Below are 14,253 nucleotides of genomic sequence, written 5' to 3' on the forward strand. Positions count from 1 at the left end.
AGAATTTTTCATTTTCCCCATGTGCAGAATTGTATGGGACTTCTGGAGCCCATATGAAAAGTAAAAATGATTTCGAAGTTGGGTTTAGCTGGTTTACGCTTTTATTGCTGAAATTCAAACTGACTTGGGGCTTTCTTCCTTACAAAATGCGCTGTGAGATCTTTATGTTGAGCTAGCAGAGGAGAGCATCACCGGAGCTACTCTTCCTTGCATGGGAAAAGGTGCAGCCCTGCTGACGGTCAGTAATGCTTTAGCCCCGGCTGGGCACCAGGCAGGAGTACTTACCGCTCAAGCTCAGTTTTTGGAGAGGCAACAAGCGGTTAAACAGGCAAGCGAGGGATTAGCTCTCTGTCATTTGCCGAGCAATTCAGGGTTTGCTGTACAAACAGTCGTTAGTCCTCAGGCAGCTCAGCTGCACGAGGTACTTAGGGCTGATAGACAACATTCATTGTGCTTTTAATCAGTGACAAAGAATTAAATTGTACATATTAAAAGCCAATTATATAATAACCTGTAGTTAGTGTCATACTTGTCACTGGAAGCTATACCCCTACCCTCCTTACCAGGCCTGTTTGGGAAAACATGCAAAGATCTGTGATCTTTCTGAGGAGAAGGCTGTTATTTATAAATTACAGGTTGAAGTCTTGCTCAGCGCAAACCAGAGCTGTGCTGCGGATTTCAGCTGAGCTGCGCTGACTTGCCCCAGGTGAAGATCTGGGATTCTTACACACCAAGCCAGCAGTGGGGGCAGCAGCCCTGGCTGGCACGAGCCTCCTGCCTTGGGTTTCCCTGCCTGCCAGAGGAGTCAGGGATGGGATGGAGTTGATCCTTATGCTTTAATTGTTGATCCTCAGGCTTTAATTGTAGCACTGGCCTGGTGGAAATACAGTCTCGTATTCCCCAGTCAACCATCACACCTTGAGAGTAAAAACATACACGTGAGACTCTTCCCTTTGGATGAATACTTCCATTTATTCCAACTGAAAAAAAAAAAAACCTTTATTTTTTAAATATACTTAAGTGTCATTTATTTATTTATTTATTTTCATTTTGTTTTTAAAGGAATAATAATTATCACATTGTCCTTTACAAACGACAAAAAAATTCCTCGCAATAGTTTGTGGTGTGGAGACATCCATCTTCATGATTTTCCTGCAGCTGCTGCTGTGGGCAGGCAACGTCGGGTCCCCGCGCTCTGCGGGGATGCTCCTGCAGCGGGGAGGAGATGGGGCCCCTCTGCTCTCCCGAATTTCCCCTGGGAGGTGGTGAGGATGCCAGGGACCACTTCCACAAGCAGCATTGCCTGTGACCCCGCTGCTACCCCGACGGTTGAAAGCACACGGAGGAAAAACTCGGGTCCACCAGCACACAGCACGGCTGAGCCCTACCGATGCGACTCTCGACCAGGGCGATGCTGTCGGTGGTCGGCCAGGGCAGGAGCAGTTTGCAGTCGGTCTCTGAAGTGTTAGGCAGTAGGCAATACTGAGACTTCCACTTGGTAATGAACAGCAGTTAACATAACCCGGAAAACTAGAGCACCATAAGACAAGTCTATATTCAAAACAACGTCATGCTGACATCACACAATTGCACCATTTACACTTTTATTTACTCCAAATAATAGTTCAACGTTTAGTAACTTCAGCATTCTCTACAGAGATGTAAAATTCCTTCTCCAGCTTTGGTCATTTACAACTTTGCAGACATTTGGTAGTTCTGTTCTTTCCTATTTAACAAAAAAAGTCACTTTTGCAGCTGTCAGGACTCCTGTATTTGACTGAGCGTGTACCTAAAGACCACAGGTGTGAGCAGACTTCAAAGTGGCACCTCGGCCTCTTCAAGACTTAATGAATCAGCAAATGTTCTCTTTATTTACCAGGAACAAAGCAAACAGGAAAAAAAAAAAAAAAAAGAGTTTAAAAAATAAAACAACTACTCAAACTCTCACTGATATGCTTAAGGAATCTGATGATGACATGGTAAGTTGAAGGGGGCTAAAGTACTGTTTGTTCAGCTCTGGCGGGATACAGCTAGGATGTACATGCATTTTCCCAGTGACTCCTAAGATATAGAAATTCCTCTGATATTACAAAATACAAAAATATTTTCTCCAAACTCTCATTTACATTGCATTTACAACAATCATGGAAATAACTTAGGCTCCCACACTGTCTGAGAGACAAACACGTAACAAATTGGGGCATGGAAGATGATGGCATGGTGGAAAGCAAGAGCTACCAGCAGACGGATGGTGGTAGCCAGCAGCGGTAACAAAAACGTACGGGCAAAGAGAACTCAACGGGTGGCAGTACTCGGGAGAGAGAAGAGAAACTACTAGGTAAATATTACAGGCTAAAGTGAACTTTTTTTTTTGTTTTCAAAGTAAGATGTGCAAAATATATTCACTGTGCCCACGATTATGACTATTTATAGAAGCCAGTCTACAACCTTCTTACAAATTCCTACTCCTCAGGCCTTTTTGTTACAATAGAAGCGCTTACATGGTCTAGAACAGTGCAAGTTTGTGAGTTAATCTACATTCTCCGAAGGTGCCCGGCAAGGATGCCATTAGGATATGATACAGTTTTTGCTCTTCTGTCTTTTCCGGCTGTGCAACTGTCCTCTGCCACCCAAGGTGGAAGACTTGGGCATGCTGTAGGAGCCGTACTTGTGCAGGAGCTCCTCGCTGGTCACGTACCGGAGGCGGGCAGGCTGGGGAATTGGCTCCCCGAGGAAATAGCCCTCGTTGTCTGACTCTGAAGAGGAGGAGCACGTCGAGCACCAGTCGTACTCGGCGAAGTAGGGCCCCCAGCGCTCGCCCAAGTGGTTCTGCAGGGCGAGGTCCGACACCGTCCTGGGACAGTGGCCGTAGGCGTCCCTGCGGGGACCCTGCTCCAAGCTCTCTCTGCCGCTCCGCTGGTGCATGAACTGGTCGTAGTCATCCCTGGCTCGCAGCGAGGGCCTTTCCTTCAGCCGGCAGCACTGCTCGCTGGCCAGGTGCAGGGCGTTATCCGAGCGGGAGCGCCGGGAGCGCCGCGAGCGGTGCGGGCGGTAGTGCCGGTCATCGTCCCGCAGGGTAGTTCGCCGGCGTGTGCGCTCGCTCATGGGGGCATGCCTCGCGCTGTCCTGCGCCCCCAGCTTGCCCCCGGGCACCCCGCTGCCGTAGTCGAAGCTCTGGTGCAGGCGGCCGTGCGCCGGCCGCTCGCGGTAGCCGATGGGGCTGGCCAGGTTGTGCAGGTTGGGCTCCAGGTCTTGGTACTGCTGCACGGAGAGCAGGCTGCGGACGGATTCGGCGCTGCGGAATTGCATGGAGGAGTTGAGGGTCCCCATGTTGCTCATCTTCTCCGAGACGTTCATGCCCGAGTCTTTGCTCAGGTCGGGCATGGAGAACCTGGAGAGATGCTCCTGGCGCTTGGCTCCGCCGTCTGCTGAGAGGCCTTGGTGGGGAAGGGGAAAGGGAGGAAAAAAGAGATCAGGAGGAGAATTTTCTCTCACTGGAGATGCAAGGAGAAGGCTGGTTTTGGCCTGAGCCTGTGGGCTTTTGCTTTAAGATAAGCTCTGTTTTAGATGTTGTCCTGAAGAGCCCTTCAAGAGGATGCTTTCTGTTTTATTTTTTAAGAGGAGGCAGATCCTCCTGTGGGGAAATCACACCAATTTAAGGTGTTTTGAGTAGGACTCCAAGGACTGTTACATGCTTTTCGCGACTCCCTTCCCCATATGTCTACGCTGTCTGCGACTTGATAGGAATAACCAGTGATGCCAGCACCGAATTCATGCGTCAGAGGTAACCTGAGGCCTCCGGCACGCCGAGATAAGTAGGGTGCCATGATCCGGCACCCACACCTTGCTCAACGGTGACATGCTTTGAAGGACTGAGCAATGTCAGGAGCAGCCAGAAGCGGGGCCGCCGACCAATTCAGGCTCATCACCAAGCTGTGATGTCCCCAGGCAGGGTGGCAGGCACAGCCTTGGCCATGCTCAAGGTGCTTCCCTGCAAAGGTGCTTCCCATGCTCAAGGTGCTTCCCTAAAGCTGCCGCAGAGCAGTGGGCTGTCTGCTCTGTACCCTCTCATGGACAAGAAGCTCAGCATGCCCCTTGGTTCCCTAGTCCCCGACCCGTTTTTTGGGTGTTTTCTGACTATTTTCTGACTGCCTCCATGTTGGCTTGACAACTGGCAGCAGTAAGCTCTTGCATTACAAGCTAAGGACAACATATTTCGCAAGCTGTTTCAAAGGAAATACATTTCTTCCCAAATCAAATGCAGAGTGTTTGCTTTGGCACTTCTCTCCCCATCACTCTCCGACAATCTCCCCGTGCAGACTGAGCTGGGAGCGCCGTGCACCATCAGCAGGATTTTCAACATGACGCACGCCTCTTATGCAAGCGTCAAGAATTTACGACTTGGTAAATTAATTAAAAAAAACAACAACCCAGCCCACAATTCAAGAGTAAATTCTTTCTCCCTTCACAAAATCTGCTTGCATTTCATCAAGAGCTCGGCTCCTTCGGCTCTACCCGCTGCCTGCCAAAAACGAGCGAGAAGAAGGGCTGCTGCCACTAACCCCACTCACTATCCGCTTCGGCTTCTTTGGGACTTGGCCTTTAAAAGACCTACAGATCCTGCAAAGTTGGGCAAGGATTTCCTAAAGCACCCAGCCCAGCTGAATCCTATCCTTGGGGGCACCAGCAAGAGCTTCAGCACTCGAGCACAACCGGCTGCCAACATTTCAGCCTGGGTCTGGCACTGCCTGGCTGTGCTCCCCAAGTCCCAGCCGCCGGCACCATTTACGAAGCGAGACTCTCTGTTTGCTTTCCTGCTTTTAATTGGGAAGCTTCCAGTTTTTATCCCAGCAGAGCAAAGCTAAGCAAAGGCAATGCCTGAACGCCACGGGAAAAGGGAGAGGCTGGGCTAAGAAAAGCAAAGCTGCGTTTTGTTCCGAGGACGCACTTTGCACACCAGCTTCGTGCCTTTATTTTTTGCCGATCTCAGGTGAGTTAAACCAACCCCGCCGGCTCCTGCAGCTGCCCCCCGCCTCCTCTGTTTGGAAGCAGCCCCGCACGAGGCTTCCCAGCCCTGCTGCTGCCTGTGCAGCACCGTCTGTCTCGTGCCACCGGAGTAGCTGCCTTCTGCGCTTTGCTCCTGGTTATGCCGTTTGTCGCGTTATTCGCTTCGCCCCGGTCCCCCCTGTGCCACCGCAGAGGAGCCGGCGAGCCCCCCGTGAGGGACGAGCACCCTCGCAGCATGACCAAAAGCCTCTTGAAAGGCTGGAGGAGCAGCGGGGTGGCCGGCTGAGCCGACCCAAGCGTGAATCACAGCTGCCGACAGCCGAGTTTGGCATTAATCAGCTGTGTCAGACAATAGCTGATGCCAAAGAAAATGAGCCCTCGGTGACATTCATGCAGCCCTTCATTAAGAGAAGCAGCACAGCCCCGTAATGAGGAAGAACGACATGGATGCTTTGCAGAAATACAGCTCTGAGCACCTCAGGGTGCTTGGGCAGCAGCTGCAGATCCATTTCGGTAGCACCATTCGCAAGGGGCCGGTCTCACCCCGCTCTGCTGGGATGGAGATTTGTCCCGGTGCACAGCCGGCCCCTGCCACAGCACCTGCACTCTCGGCTCCTCCGGGTCTGCATCCAGCCAGAACACCCTGAGCATGCACGGAGAGGCTCCCCAGGCACGAGAGAGCCGAGCAGGAATTCCAAACTAAGCACCACAGCACTGGCGGGAGCTCTGCACGCAGGGAAAACATCCAGCAGTGCTCAGGTTGAATTTTTGGAGGACCCCAGCCCCTTTTTGGAGGTCTCCAGCCCCTTGCAGGCACCTCAGCAGGAACAGAGCCTTTTCCTTCCCCCCTTCGAAGCGCTGGTCAGCACTCAGGGAAAATTTTGGACAAGGGGCTTGTGCTACATGCACAGCTGAAGCTCCCAGCAGAAGGTTTAATCAGCTATTATTAGGCCCAAGGGATGGTTTTGGCTGTTCATCCGGATGGCCTGCATATAATTAAGCGCACGCATTATGAAGTCCTTAATCACTGGGAAAACATCGATTGTACCAAGGCTGAACGCCGAGCCGGCTCTGGGAGGGAGCGTGGCCCCGCCATGCAGACGGGGGGAAACACGCGAGAGCTTCGAGTCTGAGATTACCAAACCTAAACTAAACTTGCTTAAAAAGCACCACAAATATATTTCCCCACTCGGCTGGAAGCAAAGCACAAGGGGTGCCTGCCCGCGGTCTGTCCATGCTCTGAAACAATCCTGCCCTCCTCCAGGGAGCCATGAAGCCTCAGCGAGCCGGGAGCGCTCCAGCCTGGCTGCAGGGAGCCCAGGGGACAGCAATAACAAACGGTCTAAAATGTTTGATCTGGAAAACGTGACCTAGGAATAACGTTTGAAAGACCAGGGGTTGTTTAGTCTAGAGAAGAGGAGGCTGAAGGGGAACATCACAACAGCCTCCAAACGCTGACAAAACGCTTGCGAAGAGGAGGGGAATGCGTTGTTTTCCAGGTTGGCCGAACTCCTGCGAGGAAAATTTCAGCAGTAAAAGCGGCCAGAAACCTGCAAAATGGGATGCTGGAGGGCTGCTGAGACAGATGATTGCTGCTGGTCCTTGCAGCCCATGCTGACGGCTGCGGGTCCCCAGGGATGCTACTGTGGTCCTGCGCTGCCCTGAGCCTCCCCTCCTGTGGATGTTTAGCTGCAGTACTGCATCGAGGCCGAGCTTCTTGAGTTACCAGCATTTATTTACAGCCACTGCAGCTCCCTCCTAATGAAGTGTTTCATCTGGGAACACAGCTAATAATCCGATCGAGCCCTAACCTGGAAAAAAAGGGAATGCGAGAGGGGGACCCCGCCACGCAGCGGGTATTTTTCCAATAAGGAAACCTGAGAATCTGTTTTGTGGGGCTGTGCGGGAGCCTCGCTCTAGCCCGTGGTGTGAGCCGGCTGCTTCTGTACAAACCACTGGCCCCTTTCCAAGGGAGCAAGCCCGGGGGTGACACAGTAACCCAGAGACGGCTCCCACGAGGCTTTCCTTCTGCGAAGGCACGAGCCCCAGCGGTACGCGCAGCAAATGCACAACGTGGGGCTGGGGACGATGCAGAAATCCCAAATGTCATCAGGGGCTTCTCCCCACCACCCATCACACCCCGAAGCTGCTGCTCCTGCTTCGCTGCTGCCGACCATGGCCAGCCCGAGGGCTCCGGGGCAGGAGGCGATGTGCCTGGCTGTGAGAGCGGTGCCGCTGGCGTGCCCGTCCCTGCAGCCCGTGGGCACAGCAAGCTATCCTGCTGCTGCCCGCCGCTGCGTGGGGCTGCCAGGCTCAATATTTCACACCCGAGCCATGGAAACGCACACGTTTGGGATGCACACAAGCGAAAGCTGTAGCTCGTCTGCGGGCATGCGATTTAAAGCTCGGGCTGGCTACGGCTCTGGGAACACAGAGGGGGTTTCTGTTTAACATTAGGCTTTGCTCAGAACACGCTGTACGATCCCCGTCCCGACTGCAAAGGCTGTGCCTAACCTATCGGGTGCTTCCAAGGAAAATATAACAATGGAAGAAGCAAACCAACAGCACGAAGTCCGAAGAGCTGATGATCCTTTTACGCATCACCTCTAAAGCCCCGCAACGCGCTTGCGTCTCCCCAGCTGCGCTGTGTGCTTTGCTAAACCGGGGCTGCATTAATTATGGATTATTAAAACACCGAGTAAATGACAGCAGAGGGGCTATGGCAAGCACGTATGCTTGGTGTGAGGCTGGAAACGAGGCACCCACGAGGGGAGGCAGCTCCCGGCCCCTGTTACGCTGAGCTCCCCGTGAAGCTTGGCTCATGCAGGGCGGCACGGCCGCAGCCAGCAGCCCATGCAGAGAGAGCATCATCTGCCTCCTGCTTCACCCCGCTGGGAGAATGCAAAATTTGTGATATTGCCTGCACCAAAAGAGGGAACACAGCAACAGGGACACAGCCAAGCAGGGGTGGCATCCCTCGTTCCCCCCCGTCACAGCCCTGTCTCTCCCCTAGCAGGCACGTCCTCCCTGCCCCTGAAACAGGATTTATTTTTAAGTTCAAGCCCCAGAACTAAAAAGGGACTTAAGGAGAAACAGCCTTCCCGGGGATTTGTTTATAACTCAGCCTCGCTTCGCTTCTGACCGGCCTTGGGGTGGTGCAGAAATAAAGCAGAGCCCTTGTGTAACTGGAAGTCACAGAAAGTAAACAGGGCTGCGAGGGAAAGGCCAGGAGCCCCGCAATTCGGGGGAACCACAGCGCTTGCCAAGCACATCACGGTCCCGAGTACATCTTCCCATGTTGGGCACATCCCTCCCAGCTGAGCGGGGGGAGAAGCACCCACGGGATGCAGCGGGGGGCTCTGACATCCCCCTGGCACTGGGAGCACAGGGATGGGGATCAGCCTCCAGCCCCTGCTCACCACAAGGCCCACGCCCACCATCCCTACCAGTGCAGGGGACGAGGTATCTGGCGCCGGGAGCAGCATGGGCAGGAGCTGCTCCCAAGCTCTCAGTGAAGGAGACACTGGGCCATTGAACTTTTTTTTTGGGAAAACATCCCCCAGCCCTGGGAAACAGCTTTCTTTTCCCCATTTCCCCCTGCTTTCAGCTTGTCTGCACAGGGGTCGGAGACAGGCTGTGCCAGCAGGGAGTGCAGCGCAGCCTTGCAGGGATCAGGGCTGGTGCACATGCATGCAGGCATTTTCCCTCCCCGCTTTCTGACTATATCACAGTTGTTGTTTAGTCCTGGAAAGATAATAAAAAACAAGCTTTTGGGGCCTTCGAGCATCTCGTAGCAGCGGAGGTAACAGAAACGTGTGCCATACACGTGCAGTTGCACTGCACCCTGTAACGGCACCGGTTACTTTTTTTTTTTCCTGGATTTATGCCTGTGACAGATGAGGGGAGGAAATGAAGCTCGGCTGTTACCCTCACCCAAACAAATTTTCCCAAGAAATACTTCAAATCCCTTTCTCCTTTTGCACAGAGCAGTGTCACCGTTCAGCGCAGCTCCCCTCCACAGCACTCGCGCTCTCTGCACGCAGCTCCGCTGTCACCGCAGGGATCATCAGCAGGGATCAGCTCCTGACTTCTGATTCAGCTGCTAGGCACACACAGCACTTGCAAAACCTTTTAAGAGGGCGATGCGAGCACCCCACGAACAGCACCACGCGAGGCACACCATGAACACTGCGGTCGGGGTGTCGCAGACCGAGCGTCTTTTGGGAAGGGACAAAGCTCTGGTGGGACCAGATTCCTCCTCACAAGAACAGCTTCCTGGCCAGCTGCATCTTCACATAGCCCTGGTTGCTTACAAAAGGAGCTATGGGGCAACCACTGCTGCAGCAGCCACTGGTTTGTGCTGTTGCTAATGAGATTAATAAAAAATAATAAAAAACAAAGCGACCCAAGGAAAACAGATATAAAAGGTAATATAAAATACAGCAAAAAGCAACTTGGAGAATGTGCTGAGAAATGCTTTCAGATCTCAGCTGAACATCCCTGAGCAGGCACTGGCCCCAAACCTCACTGGAAAACCCCGTGTCCCTCGCTGCCTCTCCCCCACCGCTGCCCCTGCTGCCACCTGGGCTGGGGCAGGACCTGGCCGCCCAGAAGCAGCCTTTCAGAGTCTGTCGTAGCCTTCGGCTGAGAGCAGAGGGATCTCCAAACTACAATGTGGGAGGAAGGACAAGATAAGCCCCAGCAGCAGGAAACTCTCCCCTTTGCCAGTGTCCAAATCCCATCAGCGTTCACGGGGATTACACGAGCAGAAGCAGAGGCCAGCAGAGACGCTGCCATCTAATTCCAACTCAGAAACAAAGCCCGGGGAGGGCTGTGCTACCTCCGGCACTCGGGCACCTCATGGGAGCCTGCTGAGGCTCCGCGGCATGGCCACAGAGCACAACGGAGCCATTTAAGGGTGAGTGCTCGGGAGCACGGGGTGGACGTGGTGCCACACATCCCAGCTAAGCCATTTGGGATCTGCTTTAGGGCGACTTAGTGGTGTCTGGTTGGTAAGAGGCTCCCCAGGACTTCAGTTCCCTTCTGTCCAGAGGACAGGAACCGCCACCAGACACCCGGTTTGTTACCCACCCCTACTGACATCTCCAGCTAATTATCAGTTAAGTCAGAATAGAAGTATCACAGCAAGAGCTGCTGCCAGGGAGGAACCAGTCAGCTTTTAATACGCACTCTGCAGGTCAGGGACTGTTTGCCCTTCAGCTCCCCATAAAAAAAGAGCGTTTCCAACCATGCCATAAAATATTAGATGGATTCAGTGCTAATTATTTCATTTTACAAGGTGGAGCAACTGCGCAGAGTTAGTAACTCAAAGGGAGCTCGCAGCTGGGCAGGAGAGAAGCTGCCTGCAGAGGCTGGGGCGTGCTTCACAAGGGTCTGCAAACCCAAGGAGTTACTGTCGGCCCCTGCCTGCCTTCTAAACATAATTTACAAGATGTGCATAGGGAAAAGCATACTGTGGAACAAGCCTGGTTTGCATTTGTATGGTATTTGCCATGGAGCTCGCTCTGAGGGGACAAGGAAAGGCAGTGGCTGTGCCCTCTTGCAGAATTTAGGCTTTGCACCTGGTTTCAAAATCCCACTCTCCCACAGACCTTGGCCAGGTCACCAAGGCTGTCCTCAAAACGCTGCCGCCAAAGTGGGATGATAATTCTGGCTCTGCCCCCGATGCTCCCCACCAGCGAGGACAGCCCTGGGGAGCTGTGGTTATTAGCACAGTGCCCCTGAGCCCGAGCTGAGCCAGGTCCCAGAGCAATGAAAATTATTAGATCTTACATGTTAATAAAAACGTTATCACCTCCCTCTTCAGAGGTACCGCTCGCATTCATTGCAAGCCTCATCATGCTGAGCAACTCCTCCAAAATGCAGGAAAGAAGCAAGCAGCTTGCACTGCCTGCAAAGAAACCTACTACAGCTACACGATGAGGATGCCCCTGGAAGATCTCTCTCCTAGGATTCCCAGACGAAATACAGAATGAGTTTTCACTTCAATATGAAAGATTTGCTGCGCTTCTCACCTCTTGCCTTGTATCTCAGAAAACTTGCTACACTTCAGCTCCAAAGCAGGAAGCAGCCGCTTCAGTACTCAGACATTGCTCACTGGAACTCGGTGTTGCTCAAGACTATTTGTACTGGCAGGGTTTACACAATGTGAGTTTTCAGGAACAGGAGCAACTTTTGAAATCCGGGGCTTTGTTTTGGAGGGCAATTCCCAGCTCCCTCTCCATTTCACATCTTATTTTCCTTTTCTCTGAGGCTGTCTGAGCAAAGCCCTCTCCAGCTCATCAGCCTCTCCTCTCCCCCCATGGCTCCAAACAATGCTTGGCTGGAACGGAAACATGCCGGGGGAGTGGTGAAGAAGGAGCAAGCCAGCATCTCTGGCAAGCAAACCGGGCTTGGTATTTTCTTTTCTGAGAAGTTTGCTGCTTAGGGAGTCCGAAGCAAATGCCAGCCATGTCTGGTTTGGGATTGGGATGTACTGGGGAGAAAAGGGCTCGACACTCATGTGAGATGGGAAAAGCATCTTGCCTGGCTTTTTCCTGCAGTCGCAACAGTACTGGAAGAGGAGAAAGAGAGCTCCATAGAAATGAGGAGGAATTTGTCTTAACTAGCCGCGAGCTTGATGGCTGCCTAACAAGCAAAAGGGGTTGCAAAACTGGGCCTGTTTCAAAGCATTTAAAAATATTTTTAGCCCACAACGGCAGCTGACAGCAGTCCTCAAAGCGCTGAATGCTAGGATCTGTCTCTGCTTTAGCAGTTGGCCTTGATTTTTCCTCCCTCTGCACAAAAGGGAGGATTAAAGAGCTTGAAAACATTTGTTTTGAGCTATGCAGAAAGGCCAACCAGCTATAAAGAGCTGCATTTGCTAAACAAGCAGACCAAGTGAGACGGGGCTGCCATGCACACCGGGAGCCGGGCAGGCGGTCGGTGGCCCCCCGTGATGTCCCCAGGCTGCCACCCACCACCCACACCAGTGCCAGCACGTCTGGTGGCTGAGAGCAACGGGAGAGGGACAGGAACACTTGCACCCCACATTAATTACAATAACAGGCTATAACGAGCTCACCCCCATGTGTCTCAGCCCAGGGTGACCAAGCACTTTGCAGGTCCCCAGGCCTGCTTCAGGGGGAGGAGATATGGAGGACACCTGCCATGGTGACCCAGCACATGGGTCCCATCACACGGATGAGGACAGGAGCCCGGGGTGCTGGCGGTGACGTACCTGTGGCGTTTGAAAGCGCCAGGGACTCCATGGAGCCGCGAGGAGTCTGCTCGGTGGGCGTCAGGTCCTCCGTGAACTTCAGGGCGTTGATGGGATGCCGGGTGCGGCACTGCGGCGTCGGCATCCCACCTTCCTCCTCCTCTTCGTACTTGGGGACTTTGAGGCTTCCTCTGGTCTCGGGGAAGCTCTGGTTGGACATGTCGCTGTAGCTCTCCTGCGAGCGAAGCCGCCCCGAATAGTAGTCCTCTCTGCAGTCCTGGATGAAGCTGCCGCCGTGCCCCTTCATCGCCAGCGAGGAGCTCCTCTTCGGGTTGCTGAAGTGCTTCCCCCATAAATCTGGCTGAGAGCCTGGGACCTGGCTGGGGTTGTAGGAAGTCCTGATATTGCATTGGCTGAGGAGCTGCAGAGGGCTTTGGGACTGCCCCTGCTCCATTTTACTCCCATAGTGGTAGAGCTCGTCCCTGCTCCGCCACACGTGCTCCCTGTTGAGGCTCGGCGTCTGGCTGGCCAGGCTCAGCAAGTCCATCTGCAGCGAGAGCGGGTCCACGTCGGCGGAGAGGCGGCTGGAGGTGACCTGCAGCTGGCTCAGCGCGCCCTCCTCCGCCTTCCCCTTGTTCTTGCCGATCTTGGCGCTGCGGCGGGACTCCTTGGCCCGCGCGCTCTGGAAGGCCGAGTCGGAGGAGTCGGAGCCGTTGGGGTCGTCGCCGACGCTGCAGGCCCTGGAGCAGAAGATCTGCCCCTGCTTGGGCAGGAAGGGCCGGCCCAGGAGGGACTTCTTGCACTGCGCGCAGCAGAAGCAGGTCTCGGTGGCGTGCCAGTGCTGGCCGTCGTACGTCATCTGGCCCTGGTCGATACCTTGGGGGGAACCAGATGAAAAGTCAGCCCTGTGCCCTTCCCAAGGCCTGGTGTGCTCACCACAGAGCGCAGCACTCAGGCAGGCTGAGCGGCCCTCCGGCGCCAGCAGCACCTATACCCACGCTCGCTCTCACACACCCTTCGGAGGGGTTTCTCCCGCATGTGGAGTTACACCCGTTCCTAATTCTTTGCAGGTTGCAGGCCTCTGCTAGGGAGTTACTCAGCGCTGGGAAAGGCAGCGGAGTCGAGCCTCAAGCTATTTCACATTAAACGGGGATATTTCCGATCATAAAGCACAGGAATGCGAGTTCTCCATAAAGTCCTTGAAGCCAAAGCAATAATACGCTGCCTATTTAAAAAAACAAAAAGCCTCCAACCAAACCATAAAGAGGGATCTGTGCTGCCTCGGTAACTACGTAACAGAACAGATCACATCCCTGCCCCTCGCTGCTCTGCTCCTGACCGCCTTCCCAGCCCGACTTTATTCTGGCTGCTGGGGCCCCTTCCCCAGATCGGAAAGGAAAGAGCCTGCCCAGGGGATCTGAGCGCGTCCCCTTGCCTTTCCCCCAGCCAAATTTCCTGGCTTGCCCCTGCCAAGCCCCTTGGGGTAAGGAATGAATGCACTGGGGGCTGACAAAGAGCCTGTCCCCAGCCAGCGACACCCCGGGGCTGGCTGCAGGCACCGGCCAGAGCCGCTGCAGCACATTTACTGGTATAGACGCAGCGCTCAGTCAAAGCCATGAGCAGAGCTCCCGAGGCTTCAATTATAGCATTTATCCGCCTGTTTAAGCTGCCGTCCTTGGTAAAAGCCCCCGTTACCTGAGAAACTGCTGCACAGGGCGCAGGCTGGCCAGGGCAGCAGCGAGCCATGCTGCACGTGTGCACAGCTCGTGCTTGCACACAGGCTGCAGCCTGGCTGTTGGAAGGGCCCAGTGCCCTCAGGAGATTTCCAAACAGCACATTCACAGTCCATTTTACCCCAAGCTAAATTTGCTTTAGCCTAGCTGTTTTTTTTCCCCTCCCCCTATAACAAGCAAAATGCCTTTATATAAAGCGCCCTGGTAGACAGAAAAGACAGCGGGTGGGTTTTATCAGCTCCTTTCTCCATGATCCAAAGCCACCTCTCAGAGACAGGGGCACAGCTTCCGTGC

At 53.8% G+C, this 14,253-nt stretch overlaps 1 protein-coding gene across 3 annotated transcripts in view; it reads right to left on the reverse strand.

Moving 5' to 3' along the window:
- Positions 1 to 1,042: 1,042 nt before the first annotated feature.
- PRICKLE2 (prickle planar cell polarity protein 2) overlaps positions 1,043 to 14,253 on the reverse strand; it is a 96,839-nt gene continuing 83,628 nt past the window's right edge. For all 3 annotated transcript variants that reach the window (XM_035337332.1, XM_035337333.1, XM_035337335.1), the window contains 2 exons: positions 12,248 to 13,102; positions 1,043 to 3,437 (listed from right to left, as the gene is read on the reverse strand). In XM_035337332.1, coding sequence (XP_035193223.1) covers positions 2,569 to 3,437; positions 12,248 to 13,102 — 1,724 coding nt within the window. In that variant the 3' untranslated portion in view covers positions 1,043 to 2,568. The remainder of the gene's footprint in view (positions 3,438 to 12,247; positions 13,103 to 14,253) is intronic.

Source organism: Oxyura jamaicensis, chromosome 12 (genome assembly GCF_011077185.1).
Source record: "Oxyura jamaicensis isolate SHBP4307 breed ruddy duck chromosome 12, BPBGC_Ojam_1.0, whole genome shotgun sequence".
Classification (NCBI taxonomy): Eukaryota; Metazoa; Chordata; class Aves; order Anseriformes; family Anatidae; genus Oxyura; species Oxyura jamaicensis.